Source organism: Pistacia vera, unplaced genomic scaffold (assembly GCF_008641045.1).
Source record: "Pistacia vera cultivar Batoury unplaced genomic scaffold, PisVer_v2 Contig238, whole genome shotgun sequence".
In the NCBI taxonomy this organism is placed as follows: domain Eukaryota; kingdom Viridiplantae; phylum Streptophyta; class Magnoliopsida; order Sapindales; family Anacardiaceae; genus Pistacia; species Pistacia vera.
In genome coordinates, this window is record NW_022196044.1 from 67,313 (window position 1) to 85,842 (window position 18,530).

The 18,530-nt window shown below is 35.8% G+C and overlaps 1 protein-coding gene across 1 annotated transcript; it reads right to left on the reverse strand.

Moving 5' to 3' along the window:
- Positions 1 to 320: 320 nt before the first annotated feature.
- LOC116131692 (probable UDP-3-O-acyl-N-acetylglucosamine deacetylase 2, mitochondrial) lies at positions 321 to 4,488 on the reverse strand. Its single transcript, XM_031417358.1, has 7 exons — positions 4,429 to 4,488; positions 3,708 to 4,016; positions 2,815 to 3,021; positions 2,431 to 2,532; positions 1,632 to 1,696; positions 806 to 950; positions 321 to 440 (listed from the first exon to the last, which is right to left on the reverse strand). The coding sequence occupies exons 1-7, from the start codon at positions 4,486 to 4,488 to the stop codon at positions 387 to 389; spliced, it is 942 nt and encodes a 313-aa protein (XP_031273218.1). The 3' UTR covers positions 321 to 386.
- Between the last annotated feature and the right edge of the window lie 14,042 nt (positions 4,489 to 18,530).

Below are 18,530 nucleotides of genomic sequence, written 5' to 3' on the forward strand. Positions count from 1 at the left end.
GTTACCATCTATATGTTTCATTGGATCTACCCCTCAAGTGGTTACTCCCCAGTACCTTAGTAGAACACCCTTTGGAAACAAACTGGAAATAGTCTTTCCAAGACACAAAAGCGCAGTATCTGATAATGCAAAACTCCCATAGCTGTAGATTCTATTTGATGTTTATAAAGGGCTAGGCAAATGGGAAATAGTCATGCTCAACATGATTTTAATATTAGTGCTTATTCAAAATTTGAAGCATAAAATGTTACAGATGTCAGATGATGTACCCACCTCTTATATCGGTTTTCATTGAGTTACAAGATGCTTACTAGGATTGAGCCACATTGAATCATATGTACACCTATAGTCTCCAGGAACAGAACTCAACAGTAGAACGTTTCCTCCTAAATAATTCCCGATAAGCAACGAGCAAAATCAGCATGCAGTGCATGCCCTCCCTGAATTGCAAGTACAAATTAGAATCAGCAACTTGACTGGAAGCCCCATAATTGAAATAACTAGAGTGCTTTTGACAATCACACAATCTTCAAGATCATGCAATATCATACAACTATAATCAAGTTTTTATTTCTTTCGCGTCATCTTTTAAGTCACGATGGAGATTGGTCATGTACTATCTCTGGATTTGGACAATCATAAACTAATGTCAAACTGCCCGATTCATAATGATAGCATAATGATTATGTTCAAGTTCACACATGATAGATCATCTACATACTCAATCTGCTAGAAGAACTGTATGAACAATTAAGCAGCCTTAATGACTAAAATTGTGGACAATTGGGAAAGCAAAGACACTTGCCTTGAAAGCTACTATGTGAGCCATTGGAAGCCCTTGACTACCATTCCGTGCAAATAGGGATAGGTCACCTACAAGATCTAAGACCTTATGCCGACAAGGTTCATTTGGGAATCGCAATGGTGGATTTAACCAACCTTCACTGGCACTGCAGAAAAAGATGAACAAGCATATCACCAGGAGCACGAGAAAGACAACTAGTATGATTTTGACAATGTAATGTAAGTTCATTTCAAGAAGATGAATTCTATTGAAGTTTGCACAATTCTATACAATTTTCTTTTGTTTATATTGAAACTAGTAGAAACACGATGCTCCTTTGATCAAAATAGAAAGATGAGAAACAGATAGAGATTCAACATGCTTTAAGAATCATGTTATGTTAGCTCTCATCAGATGTATATGTATAAACTGAATCCAAGTTTCAGTGTCACTCCAGCCTGCCACTATCTACATTTTAAACATCATATGCATTAATGTTGTTACTTATATTAAATAGATCAATTAGATTTAAATCCACTGCAAGTTTGCAATTTCAAAGTCTGCCCATTAATACAGATGCGATTATCTTGTTCGTGGCAAAATGAAAGATTTTCCAAATCACTGTTTTATTTCCAAGTCACTAGTGTTAACGTCAACATGATGGTATATTCTGTGTTTCTCACAATTTTATGGGAGACCTAGACGTTACTGTTCATCACTAAAAATGTGCATTCTTTAGTGCCATAGGTGGCCGATCCCATGATTATTTTGGAAACTATCATACTTCAATCCAACTGATTTTTCATCCATAAAGCCTCATAATTCATAGATAAATGAAGAATCTCACCTACAAACCAGGGCATTTTCTAATGAACCCCCTTTTATTAGTCCTGCAGCACGCATAGACTCCACCTGAAAGAATATTCCCCAGAGATTAAGTATCAGCAGTGTAAATAAATAGTATAGGGACAGTTAAAAATACCTTCATCAAATTTAGTGACAAATATTCTACAGCTTAAATCTCAGTGAATTTTATAGCTCAATTAGAAATAGTAATAACTTTCTTCCAAATTCATACAAGTAGCAGCTAGTTGTACTGGGGAAAAATAAAAATAGCTATAAGATCTGCCTTCATCATAGTACATCATATAGCCATAATTCTGGTGAATACTTCATTACTATGTACCCAGTTCTGTTAAACTATCATTTATATCAAAAGCTTAAGCTAATCGGAAAAATCAGCAAAATACCAACCCATAGTATTTAAAAATTTAACACATCTCGTCTGATACTTGAGAAGAAAAGCAAAATATATTAAGACATAAAAATGTATAAAAATAGTTATCAAATTTAAGTTTATATGCCACCTTGCCAACACATCAGTTCAAGTCATCTGGAAACACCTAACATCTCTGATAAAAGGGTCCTTATGTGATTTACAAGAACTACCAATTCTAGAAAATAATCGAATAAAAATTAACATCTCAGCTTTTCGGTCACATAAAGCTTGACAGTACATCAATTAGCAACAAAGTATAACTCATAGCATATAAAAAGAAAAGAGCAAATGTCAAACCAGATAATGAGCAAAACACTATTGATATGGAACAATAACAATGCTACTGCTAGAGAGAATGGAAAAATACCTCCTCATAAATGCAAAAGGTTCTTGAAGATGCAATCTGCATTGCATAGAAAGAGTCATCCAATGGTGCTGAGGAAAACCATTGGCAGCCAATAGCAGGCACCTAAAACAACAGAAAGGAAAATTGTATAAAAACAAGTCTTGTTACCTAAGATATGATGTTAAGTGCTACCATTTGAAGATTTCAATGTCAGCATAAACCTATTGTGTTACCAGCAGCAAACAATTTTAGCAATTACAGGCAAAACAATATATCAAACAGAAAATCCAGAAACAAAAATATGTAATTCAAATAAGCAACGCAGTTCAACAAAACCTTCAAACCCACTTTACACAATTATATTTAATGTTGTACACTACCAAGTCAGTCAATATAGCTGCATACCTGGGGAAAGTCAATTCCACAAGTGATGTGAACCTTCGTGGAAGGGAAAGCAACTATAAAAGAATCATTCCTCCATACATGTACCGGTTCATTCAAATACGGAGCAACTTTTTCGCCATTGTTTCCATGCTGATCCAAGGCTTCCTTTAGACCAACTTGTTCTATTGCCTCCACCCATGCACGTGCTGACCCATCAAAAATAGGAACCTGTGTCAGTTTTGTTGGAAATCATCAATCTTCCTATGCAATGTTCAAGAATAAAAACACTTGGCCTTCATGCAACTCCAAAAATTTGCTAATGTAGAACAATATAAGGATAAATTGTTCCTATTGAACATTAATAGATTATTCAAATTTATTCCAATAAAATTCGCTCCCTTGGTTTAGACAGCACAAGTTATAACAAGCTGATGCAAAGTAAACTCCTGAAAATGACACAGCAGTCATATCACTGACAAATTACACCCTCTTTCAAAGGTGAAGTCAAAATAAAAACTTAATGAGGTAGCAAAAGAGACTCTGGTGGTCCTCTACAGCAACTATAAGTGAAATTTCAAGTGCCAGATGAAAATCTAGTCACCATGTTGAAGAAAGTTAATAAACCTAATGCCCTTCTAAACAATATACCAGAAAAGCATGTCCATATTTTAGTAATAAGTGTGAGATGAGACTCATAAATTTGGAAAAAGAGTTCAAAATAATTGTGCATGCCTTGCCATTCATACACACCGACAATTCAATAACACATTCTCAAGTCAAACCAAAGATGACCAAGTTGACAATTCCGGCAAGACAGTAAATTACAAGGTTACAAATTTTACGTATTCCACCAGTCCAAACTTACATTTAGCCCAAGAAATTTGTGAGCCTGAAAAATAATTCAAAACACTAACCTCAACCTCTTGACTGCCACAGTCCAAATTTTCAATCTCAATCTTGCAATTATCAACACCCTTAGCCTCCAAAGCAGACAGCAAATGCTCAACAGTCCGGACGCTAATTCCATCCTTACAAAGCGTGGTACACAAGGGCGATACTTTGGCGAAATCAATGGATGCAGAAACCAATTTCGATTGAAATTCGAAGTACCTCCCTTCACCAGCATACCCCGGGCATATTTTCACCCTTGAAACCTCACCCGAATGCAAAGTCTTGCCACTCCTCTCTATGCATCCAGCTATGGTTTGCTGAAGCCTACCCGTCTGTCATGAAACACAATGATGTACAGACAATCATAAATTTCTGCACAAAGTAATTTTATGTAACTAAAAGATTCTTACAAAAATTACAGTGACAACTTCTCAAGGCATGATTGATACTCTTATAACTACTATCAATCTATGTTACAATTTGTATTTTGTGAATGCTTTTACAATGACCAAGATCCCCTGTCTCCAATTCTGAGAAAAATTAGTAAAAATTCTTCGTCTGCGTTTGAATGAAACACAAAAACGAAGCATACCCAACTGAGTTATGAAATGGTTTAAGAGTTTAATCATATCGTTTCCTCAAAATTTTCTTTTCAAACAAACAGAAAAACACAATAAGAAATTTTAACAGAAGCCAACAGATAGACAAATACATAAAAGAGGGGGTGTTTGTAAATGGGCGTACGGATTTCCAGGAGATGAGATTGGAGGACTTGAGTGCGTTGAAGATGCCAAACACAGTCATTCGTGAGAGTAACTCCAACTGCTTTTGTTAACAAGAAGGTTCGTTGCTTTGAATGCTTGAGAAGAGAAAGTTGAAGCTCTAGTGGAAGCAATCAGTAATTACCATTTGATCCCTGTACTTTACCCTAATTTGATTTGTACAAAGACTCCCTCCAATGACTATTTTGTCCCAAATTTGTCTCAATAACCTTCTTCTTACCAAACCAAGGTAAATTATAACGAGGAATGCTACCTTTACACCACCCTTTACACCATTTTTATCATATCATGACATGGCATATGCCATATCCAAACAAATTTTTAATTATTATGAATTTTTAATATTATAATAGAATTATTATTAGTAAAAGAGTAAACGACATATTCCCACCCAAGGTTTGACGAAATCCCAAGTTAATACACCAGGTTACATTTATTCCAGATTCTCACCCTTAAAATAACAGTGTTATCAATTTTTAGGGTTTAGAGGGTGCAATTACCATAATGCCTTTAACCCTAAATTAAAAAATTATGTTTTAACCCCTAAATTAGTAGAATTATAAAACTTACCATTTTTTTTCAAATTATGTCAAAACCACCCTCGGTCACTACACACCCTCGTCAGAAACAGCCTGATATGGGCTGTTTCCAACGGCGTTGAACCGCCTGGTCACCTCCATCACCTTCCCTGTAGTCCGCCATCCAAAACCCCTTTAGTTCCGGACTCATTGCCCCTTCCAATCATCGGTGTCATTAAGCTTAGGGTTTTGGTGTTCTTCACCGGATTCTGACGGCGGAAATCCAATTGGACACTATCATTGCAACCACCATCTCCAAATCTATAAAAACCCCTATGTCCCCAGTAACCGTTTCGTCGCCATTCGCCGGCCAAGAGTTCGTGTTCATCGACCCTTTTTTGGTGAAGTGGTGGATGACAAACGTTAAGCTGTCGTGGTTGAAAAGGTTAAGGGTTTTGTAGGGGAGGATGTGAGGAGTCAAATGGTGGTGGTGGTGGTGGTGGTTGGGGTTGTCATCGTTCAAAATGGCCAAAAATCGGCAAAAAGCAGTCACCTGCCGTGGCTGGCGATCGGCGAGTGATGAGGGGTTGTAAAGGGTATGGTTTTGTAGAGGGGAAGATGGGGGTTCAAATGGTGGTGACAAGGGTGATTTTGGGTGAAAAAATCGTCGGAAAAAGAGCAAAAAACGTTGGGGACACCGTCTGCTAACGTGTGTCGAAGGACTGTTAGAGGCAGTGGTCTGCTAACGTGCGCCGCCCATGTAAAATGACCAATTTACCCCTTTATTGTTACATCAAACATTTTTTTTTCACTTTAAGGGTGGAAATCTAGAATAAATGTAACTTGGGGTACCAACTTGAAATTTTGTCAAACCTTGGGTGTGAATATGTTGTTTACTCTTAGTAAAATTGTCATAAAGTAAGAGAATGGTGTAAAAAACTGGTGTGAAGGTAGCATTACTCAATTATAATTTCCTTTAATTGAGAAAATGGATATAGTAACCAACAGAAAAGGAAACCTTTTTTTATTATTCATAAATTCCTTTTATTAACTACAATTGTATAATATCGGTCGGTAGATACAACACATAATAATAATTGTGGATGCAACAAATCTACCGTCATGAAAATAGGGTCTGATCCCGTGAGGTTGAGGCTACTGACAATCTACTAGACCAGGAGTCTTGTCGACGGCTAGGACTACAGCGGAGGCGTTGGGTTCTTGGGAACAAGAACTTTAGGAGCAAATAGATGGTTTTGAGTAGTATAGATTGACTATGGGAGATTCATCCTCTAATGAGAGGGCATACCTCTGTTTTTATAGTGAACCCAAGGGGTTGGAATTCTAGTAGGATACTAAGTCCTATTTTGGGGGATAATCCCTATCAGGAAAGAAATATGATTTCTAGACTTTATCAGATTAAGTTTAATAGTTTGAGTAAGATTTGAAATCTTAGTAGAAGAGGAAATAGAATGGGATTCTGATTTCCTATTTATGGATTGTTGCTGGCTAATGGGCTGAAACCCAGTTTAGCTTAACTTATAGGATAGCCTAACTCATAGAGTGGGTAGTTCACAAGGTGATTTTAAGCGTAGGCCCAATCGGGATTGGGCTGAGACCTTGGGTCGTGACATGTTTATTTCATTATTGGGCCCTGTCAGGCTCAAGACGATTTTGGCCCTAACAGTTAGCCCCACACTCTCTAAGTTAAAGGGTATTTAGCTTAGAGAGTAGATTTAATTGAATGAGTGCAGACTAAGCAGATCAATGCTAGCAGCTTGTTAGGTCGGATGGACCGTTATTTGGAGAAAGTTCACTCGACCAATCCTGAGTTGGGAGGAGTTTGTTCGACCACCCTGAGTTGGGAGGTATTTGTTCGACCAACTTGAGTTGGGAGGAGTTTGCTCGACCAACCTGAGTTTGGAGGTATTTGTTCGACCAACTTGAGTTGGGAGGTGAATGCTCGACCAACTTGAGTTGGGAGGAATATGAATGTTCGCTCGACCCATTTGAGTGGGGAGGTTGAGTATCTTAGAGAGTATGTTGCTCCTTCCGTAGGTGTAAGAATGTGTGAATCATAGCCCTCTACCGAATCACTTAGAGATGATACTGTGTACCTTTCATTTGGCTTAGCTCATGTTGATGATTAGACGGTGTATGTATATGAATCGGTTTGGGCCGATTGAAGGTGTAAAGTCTATAAATCGGTCCGGGCCGATTGAAGGTATAAGTCCATAAATCGGTCTAGGCCGATTGAATGTGTATGCTAAGTGGAGCTTGTATGAAGCTTGTGGTCGAGTCAGCGTGACCGACTTGTAGTTGAAAAATCAATGTATTGGGCCTTGTGGCCGAGTTGATGTAAACCAGTTGTAGTTGAAAAAATTATAGATACTGAGTACTGAAACCCTGTTGGCGTGACTGACTTTGTAGTTTAAAACCTTTGAGGGCTATGTGGCCTAGTCGGCGTGACCGACTTTGTAGTTGAAAACATTTGATTGAAGCTAGAGCAGTGACATGCATGGCATGCATGTTTTAAGCAAAGAGCCGAATGGAGAGTCAATATGCATGATGTGTATATGTTATGGACTGAATGAAGAGTGAGCTAAATGGAAAAATCGGTTGCATGTATTTAAGTAATAGGCTGAATAGAGAAAGATTTAACCAAATAGAGTGTTAGTTAAAAGGAGATAATGACACATACCTTTCCCCTTCAAGTGCTGCCACCCATGCTTGCTAGACTGAGTGGAGAGAGGGGTGTTACTTTCTATATCGGAGTCGAACCAGTTGAATTTGAGTGGGCACGTGATTCACTTTTGGGCTGAATCGAATGGGCACATTGATATTGTATGTGCAGACCCAAATATCATTGAGTAGACTACTCGTGTTGTTTATGGTGCTGAACATTGCTAAGTGAATGTGCCTATTGGAGTTGAGTGAGAAATCGTAAAATGAGGACTAGCTTTGCATTGCTCAACTCGGTAAGGTCGACTTAGCCAAGTGGAAAGTGATGTTGGCATTCAAGACCAAATGAAGGATGAGTTTACACGGAGAGGAAATAAGCAAAAATATGTGTAGTGGAGGAAATCCTTGGGAGTTAGTGTCTTGCTCCAGGCTCGATTCAGAGTAGGAGACTGAGTGAGGTTACACGGACGAGCTGAGCTGAGTGAGGAGTGTTTACCAGGTAGACCCAAGTCAGTAGGTGATTTGTCTCATGGGCTGATTCGAATGGAGGAGTTGACATAATGCACATGCCGAGCCGAATAACATCTGTGGCGTTTCTTTGTTGCAACGGTGGAAGATGGAGCCAAGTGAACTTGTTTTGCGAAGGATTGAACAGAGTGGACCTTTTTAGAGCTAAATGGAGGTCAACTTAGGCGGAATGGGATTCCAAGGTCGAATGAACGTTTACGTAGCTGAATGGTTGTGCATGACCGACTAGAGATGCTTAGGTCGAATGGATGACATACTAGTAAACAACTTTGCGTAGTTGGTGGCAGATGGGACAGAGAGTTTGCAGGTGGCAGCGAGCGTGGGCTTTCATAACACTCAAAGTAACGCCAAAGAGGCATTGATCTTAAAGGCATTTTGCGTCAGTCTTTCACACTCTTTCAAGTCTAGAATAGCATGTCTTAGACGCGTGATGGGTTGAATCACCATGATCGACGGCGTGGATTGGAAAAATAAGCAAGTTTGGATGCCATGCATGTGGAGCAGTAGTTGGTGCAATGAAGATGGTTCCTTATACGTGTCATTTATCAGGTGTTTCAAGTTTCGTCTTGTTTTCAGATGGTAGAGAAAGGGGTTTTTAGAAAGGGTTAATGGCGAAAAGGGAGATTGGACCGCCTCTTATTAGTGCACAAGAGATAATTCGGAAGAAGAGTATAAGAGACTTGGCTACTGGAGAGCTTCAACTAGGGACAGTTCCACTAGAAGTTGAAGCTGCAATATGGGCTCCGCGAAAATTAGTTTTGTATGTTGAAACCGATACTGACAACTCTATCTTGCCAGCAGGTGGCTTTACCTTCTTTGGCTGAGTAGGAAGCTTGGTGGACTCAATTCACAGAGGCCCTGCAGAGAGGGATGGAGCTTAGCGAGTCAAGTGAACCTGTTGATTTCTTAGGGAGACCGTAGGAGTTAGTGGTTATGGCATTGGAGATGATGGCTTTGACAGTGTTGGCGTAGGTGTAGTAGTCCTAAACAAGGATGGAGCTGAAGTTGAACTGGTACTATAGATATAGCTGAACCGAATTCACAAGGAACGAAGGCAGTGTTCACGGTGGAGGAAGAGGTGTCCAGGTTCAGGTGATAGTAGTGTACCAGGGTAAGAGCGAAATGGGTAGTATTAGAGGTAAGGATTCAAAAGTGAGAAATGAATGCACGACGATGACGGTTGCCACTAGATGGCGATGCTGTGGAGCGGTGGAGGTGGCGTAATGGTCCATCAGTTGTTGTCGGCATTGGGTTTGAAGAGGAAAACGATAAAAGACGGCAAGAGATATGGAGTAAAGTATGAAAGGAGACGTGATTTTCCAGTTTTGTAAGGAAGAAAAAGTGACGATATTCGTAAAGAGAAACAGTCTGAGAATTGTTATACAAGAAAAATAAGGTCGCGTTTGGTTGTGGTGAGGGTTTTTAGATAGGATTACTTGCGAAAAAGGGTAGTTGGATTTCCTTTTGCTGGCGTTTGGAGGAGGGCTACGTGGGTATAAATAAAAGAGAGAGGGAGAGTGCGTGAGAAAAGAGAAGGGGAGGGGAGAATTTATAGGTGGAAAGTGGCGGCTTTGTTACGGGTAGAGGTGCAGGTGAGAGAGAAGTTGATGAAGTTGGGATTGGTTGTGTTGGAACTGGTTTTATGGCGGGTAATGAATTGCAAAGCTCTGATGACAGTGGCGGACCACCTGGTGGTTTGATGATTGAAGTGAAAAGGCGCGTGTAGAGAGGTTAGAGACAGAAGCTATTCCTTATCTGAATAGAGGATTAGAGAAGAGAGACTGTTGAAGCAAAGTCAATGAATCAAGTGGTTCAGGAACACCACGTTAAACTCTGACACATTATTATTCTATTATCGATTTAGAACAATAATATGAAGTTATTATTATTTAGAATAATAATATGAGCTTCAAGGTTTCATACTACCTGCTGAATAGATATAATATAAAACAAATTACAATATGCCGAATAGATATAATATGACATGTGAATAGATAAAACAAACGAAGAAAAATAAAGAAAAAAAAATTCTTATCGTGAAGAGATTTTCTGATTAACATTGTCAGCCAAAAGGAGTTATGTGTCGCCTCCCATGTTGTAAGTTGTCGTTTGGCAGATGACTGTCAGGGCCCCATGGTAGGCACCAAACTGTAGATGCAAAAAATCTACCATCATGAAAATAGGGCCTGATCCCGTGAGGTTGAGGCTACTGACAATCTACTAGACCAGGAGTCTTATCGGAGGCTAGGACTACAGCGGAGGCGTCGGGTTCTTTGGAACAAGAACTTTAGGAGCAAGTAGATGATTTTGAGTAGTGTAGATTGACTATGGGAGATTCATCTTCTAATGAGAGGGCATACCTCTGTTTTTATAGTAAACCCAAAGTGTTGGAATCCTAGTAAGATACTAAGTTCTATTTTGGGGGATAATCCCTATCAAGAAAGAAATATGATTTCTAGACTTTATCAGATTAAGTTTAATAGTTTGAGTAAGATTTGAAATCTTAGTAAAAGAAGAAATATAATGGGATTCTGATTTCCTATTTATGGATTGTTGCAGGCTAATGGGTTGAAACCCAGTTTAGCTTAACTTATAGGATAGTCCAACTCATAGAATGGGTAGTTCATAAGGTAATTTTAAGCGTAGGCCCAATCAGGATTGGGCTGAGACCTTGGGTCGTAATATGTTTATTTCGTTATTGGGCCTCGTCAGGCTCAAGACGATTTTTGGCCCTAATAATAATATTATAACAAATACATCTAAAAAGAACAAATATTTTGACCCTTTGCCATACAAATCCACATAAACACATGAAGTTACTAGTTAAAGTTGAATTTCTCACAGATAAATCATTAAATAATGATCTCCTCTCTCAATTAGTCTACAAGTAATAGTATATCCCCTATTATATCTATTTCGTTAAAGTTTTTGTCATATACTAACATATTTAATCCTTAGCTCACCCAATTAAACTAAAACGGAATATTAATGCTTCAAGGTCTTGTTCCCAGCGGGACTATTCAGGGGTTTCCTCATCTTCCATGTCAACATTATCTACTGCAAGTTCAGGAGTTGGAATTGCTTCAACATTATTCTCTTGTTGTTGTGTACTGCAAGTAATGACAAGAGTAAGACTGGAACGAGGATGATGACAACCTTAAAAATGAACTTAAGGAGACTACAATCATCCCGTGCCAGGGAAATGAGATTATATAATAAAGTATGCGACCCAGAAGAGTGCAGCGGTAACAAGATAGAAGCAAGCAATGACAAAGTCAAGGCACCTGAGAATACCCTGTTCGAACAATTATTAGATAAGCAGTAAAACTGAAACGAACAGCAACTGGTGACGGTGAAATGAAACAAGATGGATGGTGATGGATGTAAAGAGGAATAGAAATAATATGAAATTGCAAGAACCAATACCGGATTTCAAAAATGAGTATTCATCGAACTCGAATATTATCCAACGATATTGGCTTGGGAAGTTGCAACACAAGGAAGATGATAAGTTGAAGAATGGTGGGAAGAGGTACTCAAGCTACCCAGAACTGCATTTTCCCTAGATAATCTTACTGATTTTGAATGTTTTGGTAGCTAGGAGAGTGTGTGTGTATATATAATATATATATATATAATTCCACACACGGGAGAAAGCGAGAAAAAATGAGGAAGGAAGGGGGGATGCTCGTTGCCAGCGCTTCGACAATTTCCCACAACAAAGGTTTTGTGTAATTATTTACCACCCAAGTTTGAGAATACCAATTTCCCACCATCTTTTAGATCCGTTAGTGAGATCTGTTAACTGCCCTAGTATAATAAGTGAAAAGGTTAAAATATCTTACTGTTTGAATCCAAATCCAATCCACCTGAATGAAAAAAAAAATATAAAAATTAAAAAAATGGAAAAAAATGTTAGTTGGCCGAAATTTCGGCCAGGTGCAATTTCCCTTTTCACTCGGTAGCTTCCAACCTTTATCAGCTCTTTCTTTTCGACAGTAATATAACATATTTTATAATCCAATCTTACAATGCTTTTCAATGCCCACTTTTTTTTTTTTTTCTCTTTTTTTTTTCACAACAATAATAAGAAGAAAGTAGAAAACACACACCAGCTCCCTGATCTTACAAGCACTCCACACCCCCTACCAATTTCTTCGCACAAACTTGGGTTGTGACAAAACTACACTTCCTCGCCAATACTCTACTAAGCTTATACAATTAAGTCTCTCTAAGGATAAATGGGTAGAATTGTGTTTGGCTCATAATCAGGGTAGGTTAAAAATTAAGTTCAAGAAAGAAAAAGAAGGTTAAATTGTGTTTAAAAGGCTCAAAGGGTTACTAGCGATGCAATAAAAAGGTCAGCTTGAAAGGCTCAATCGGTCTAAAAACAGCCTAAATCATTTCCTAAGTGATGTGAACTCTAGGATTTCGCCCAAGTGGTTATCAAATAAGTTCTAGAGTTTGTTGAGATCGCAAAAACCATGAATATTCACACATAAAACATCCTAAGTAAGTAACTTAACCACTTTCAATCCACAAACCGCTAGGGTCTCAAACTAAATGTCATTATATTCACATCATCCATAATTAAGGCAAAAATTAATGTCCTCTACCTCTTACATGTTTTGGCAATCATTTCCTATCATAGACATATAATTAATCCAAGAAAAAAACTCACATAATAAAACAAAAAAAAACTATAAAAGAACAAAATCTGCTCCCTAAATCCTTATGTCCATAATTTGCACAAAGGTGCGAATTCCTACCCCCAATCTTAAAATCAACATTGTCCTCAATGTACAAATGTAAACAAAAGGAAAAGAAAAAAAGAAAACTACCCCTTTTTGCAATAGCGAAGTTGAATACACGTACAATCTATCACCAACTCGTTTTATTCCATGTTGCCTTTTAATTCTATCAAACAAAGAAGCTGTGGTGCACTCATTGGAAACACACATCAATGTTTAATTTATGAATTTAGAGAAACAAACACAACATCAAAATTCTTTACACTAACAGAAAAGAAAAAAAAATTAACTACTTAAAATTAACACCTGCAAAATAACACACTAATCAAGAGAAAAAAAAAATAAAAATAAAAGCTTCGGTTGCCTCCAAAACGCTTGGTTAAAGTCGTAAGCTTGACTTTTCATTTCTTCAATCTGGATCATCTAGGAGAATCCAAGCCCTCATATCCTTAATTTCACCATTCACATAGACTTTAATCGTTGTTCTCTACCATCTCAAAGTCAGCCTCCATAGTCCTAAAATTGACTAAACAATTCTCTAGGAGTGAACTAGGGTATTTTCTTCTATTAATTTTTATTATCACTATGTTATCAGATACTAATCTCAAAGCATATGTCAAAGTCGGATGGACGCTTCTTAGCTCAAAAACATTAAACTCACTTACTCTCTTCTAGCTTAAGATTAGTTTCCCTTGATGAAACTATCAATGCTCTACCTATTGCTAGAAAGGTTCGTCATGATAAGGCATTTCCCGATCTCCTTCATGTTTAACACTATGAATCTATGTGGGAAAATCAATTTGTCTACTTTAATCAGACGTCTTCTATCCTCCCTAGGATATGTTATGATCGATCTGTCAATTGGAAGACAGATAGTTAGCTTCACTTCTCCTAATCTAAGTTTCCTGAAAATGAAACGGCATCAAATTTATACTAAACCCTAATCTTAGGAGGTTTTATGTGTTTGTTTGCTAGGAAGGAGAGTGATAAATTTACAACACGACAAAGTCACCACCTGACCTGAGTGAGAGAAAATCCTAGGAAACAACACATTAAAATAAAAAATGAGGATGAGGGGATCCTTGTCCTCTTTAGTTGACTGCAACTTTTTGACTTTCTCATCATCCTTTCGTTGCCAGCGAGCAGCAAATTTTGAAGTGATCGTTGAGTGCATGTGCGTGTTACGCCCTCAGAATGACCTCTAATTCCAACAGTCGGATTCATGAAATTGTTTAATATAATTATCTATTCGGCATTCGATGAATCCAACAGTTAGAATTGTTGATCTCAAATCAGCTTCACTGAAATAACGAGCATGAGATTGCTATTCCTATTGCCCAATTCCCGCACTCAATTCGGAGTTGCATAGTGATGACTGATGAGCCCCATTTTACTGAGAAATTATTTATTCTTTTTTATAAATATATTTAATTTCTTTTAATTCCATGAAAGTTCGACACCTTCTCTCAACATCATCACATCAACATACTTTATAATATATCTAGTTTAATTAATTAACCGGTTAGGGATAATTAAAAATTTAACAAAATTTAATACTTATTCATCTAAAGCTAGATCAATAGTTGAATGAAGAAACTTAAAGACATTTTTTTTTTTGAAAAATAAAAAGTGATTCAATTTATAAAAAAAAAAAAAAAAAAAAAAAAAAGCGATTCAAAATGTTTTTAACTTAAAATTTAAGTTACAAAATGTCTTAACCCCAAAAACAAACTCTTTTATTCCTAGATACACTTTAATTAGTTAACGCTTATTTATTGTACCAAATTAATCCTTCGGTTACATCTTTTTTAATGATCTAATAACCTACCTCAAAGAAAAAGAAATTGTTAATAAACCCTGCACACAAAAGGATATTCAGTATTTTCATAAATAGCTATCTCATACTTCAAAATATAATAATAATAATAATAGTACGTTTCATCTAAATATAAAAAGAACAATGTATAAAAGCATATGAGTTACTTGATTACTCTTAATGAAACTATAAAAACTTATAAAGAGCAAAGAGGTTTAATATAAGTTCTTAATTGGAGTCTCACATGCCCTAATAGGGGTGTGGTACACGTTTGGTAGAAAAAAAAAAAAAATATCAATGTCCTATATTATAAGGAGTGTTATAATTGTGTGGATTTGTATTTTAAATCATAATATTTGTATTTTTATACTGAATGTTGTATAATTTTATGTGTTATCACATTAGTGCAAGATTCTGTAATGGTATTTAATAAAGGAAATATTTTTAAAAGAATTTTAAACAAATAGAAACTAAAATCTCAAATTCAGGATAATTTTAAGGGATTCTTTGGAACAAATAGTCGTTGAGGAAGTATTTGGTAAATTTAATGAGAAATTAATGAAAATGAAGTGTCATTTGCTACAATTCCTCATGCAGAAAGCCATGTTTTAGCAACCAATTTGAAGAATAACCAAGACTTTGCCTTAAAAAAAAAAAAAAAAAGGGACTAAACTGCAGATTTAGGAGCAAAAGAACACTTTTTGGTGATCAATTAGTGTTTTGTCTTCGCACAAACTACTTGTACACCGAGAAGAGCCATTGCTCTGTCTCTTCCAAGACCCAGGTTGGATCATCATTAACCCTTGTATGCTGGACCATCATTCATTAATCCCTTTGTCCAACTGTCCAAGGCTAGCAAATTCATTATCTGCCAGATTTTCCCCATCATTACACAAATCTTCAAGAATTTCCGCCAAGCGATTCTCTTCAACAGCAGATTTGAAATACATTGCAAGTGTCCTTTTCTCCTCTGCTGGCCATAAAAGAAAATTGCCTTCTTCCCCGTGAGTAGTTCAATAAGAACAACTCCAAAACTGTAAACATCACCTCATTATGATTGTTGAATTTGCCTTTTATCCACCATTTTAGACTTCTATTGCAACAATGAGAACTTTCCAGATGAATAAAAAAGTATTCTTTCACTCCTTTCTCTCGTCTGCTCTTGATAAGTCTTACCACAAAACAATAAGTATCCTTCCATGTTGATTTGAAGGACGAGGAACTTAACATGATGCTGATTCTATGGTGATTGCTTGGAAGTGTAGCTTTGTGCCATTCTCTTATTTTTTTCTTATTCACTTTAATGTTTCTGGCATCAAGACTGATGCTAACTTGTTTTCCTTGGGTAAAGGAGTTTCTTATGATTGCTAGTTTCATTTCTCAAATAATTGTATTGTATACCAAAATTCAAACTTTCCAATCATGTTTTACCATAGAATAAACCATCTTAGTTGTATGTATAATAGGATTAATTTGTTTTTGTAGTTTATGATGGTCAACGGGGTTCGGTTCAGACTACAAGGTGAGAAGTGATAAATGCGTAGCCGAGTTAGCATTCAGTGCGCAAGGTAAGAAAGATGATAATGCAGTACCGAGTTAGCATTTCAGTGCCTGCAAGGTAAGAAAGACATGACATAGGTATGGCAATGTCTTGGAGATTCTAGGGTAAAAAGATCAATATGGAACTAAAGAAAAGCGAGGATGGACATTTATTCTATCACAATGATTTTGAATCTGATCACACATTCACCCCAGATACGGTATTTTCAGATGGACCAGCACAAAAGAACACCTGATGCAAAGATTAATGTTTCAGCGTTATTATAATATTATTCCTTGTAATGAAAGTTCAGTATTTGTATTATATGCCATAGTATTTTCATGTATTATTATATTTTTATCGAAATAAAACTAGTCTTGTGCCATAACTTTCTTGTTTCCGCTGCGAAGAGTTGGATAAAGCTAAAATATACAGTATTGGAAAATTCCCTTATTTGGGAAATCAATTGCTTGTGCCATAACTTTCTTGTTTCAGCTTGCAGAAAGTTAACGACTTTTTCCCATCCAAATAATGGTTTAATTACATTTTCTCACTCACAAACTTTTAAAATATTATTTATTAGCGATGAACAGAGAACAAACTCGGTCTAGGCTGTTGTAGTTTTAAAGAGGGAGATCCATGAGTCTTTTAGTGGTGAAAAGTTGGATTTTGGTGGTTGAAATTGATCGAAATTTGATTTGAGATGGTCGGTTGTACAAACCTTAATCACTCAATTGTTGGCAATTTGCGAGGTCGGCAGGAGTAGGTTTGAGAACTTTTGGTGAATGATGATCGGGGAAGAAAATGGTGGTGGTGTGTCGCAACGATGCTAGAATAAAAACGGAATATAAATATGGGTAATAAAGTGACATATTAAAGTTTGTGGTGAAGTAGTGTCTTAAACCATTATTTGGGTGGGAAAAGTTTTTACTCGCTATGGTTAGAATCCAAATCAATTGTCACACCTAGGGTTGCAAACGAACCGAACATTTCGCGAACAACTCGTTGTTTCGATCGAATGTTCGCGAACAGTTCGATATTCGTCGATAATATGTTCGTCAGGTTCGACAAGGGTTGTTCGTCAATTATGTCACAGCATTTATACGTTCAACTAATCCCTCCGTTCGCGACAATCGTTCGATTGTTCGTTCGTTTATGTTTGAAAAACATGTTATGCATTATTATAATTATTTATTTTTTTTCATTTTTATATTATGTTTGATTAGTTTGGATGAATTTTTTTAATGGTAATCAATAATAAAATATTATAATACTTTTGTTTTTCTTATATAATAATTGTTTGGTTTTTTTTTTTTTTCCAAATGTCATCAATAATAAATATATAGTATATAGCGTTTTAATTAAAAAGTAAAATTATGATGATCATAGCATAACATTTAATAACATATAGATTGTATAATCAAGTTTAATATATAGTAAATCCAATAACATATAGCTTCGTATTTTTCCAAATGTAATCATAATTAAATTTTATAAAATACATTTCAATAATAAATATAATTAGTATAGTAAATTGATAAACATAACATATTATATCAGTGATGTATAACATACAAATTTAATAATAATAGTTTAATTAAACCTAAATTAATCACCATTTGTATTAATCATATATTACATAAACTCTCATACCACTATAAATTTATAGGTATTGTACAAAAATATTACGTAGACAATAATGATATAAATATAATACTATATATATATATAAATCAACAATTAATCACATATATGTATGATCAATTACAATACTTTTATTCCTATAAATTTATGGGTGTGATCCAAAATATATATGTAAACATTTAAATATTTATGATAATTTATAATGATAATAATATATGATAATCTATAATTTTTGGTAATTCATAATATATTAACCTATGATTATATATATGTATGATATAATTTTGTATATACACAATTACACATTAATATCAAATAATCACACATAGTATTGATCATATATTATAATAGACTTTTATTTTACTATGCATTTATGGGTGTTGATACAAAAATTTGTAACATTTAAAATATTTATGATAATTTATAAATGAACCTATAATTTGATAATTTCATAACATATTAAACATATTTAATTTATGATTAATATATGTATGATATAATTTTGTTACATACACAATTATACATTATATATAATATTATATATATATTATATATATATATATATATATATTATATATTATATAT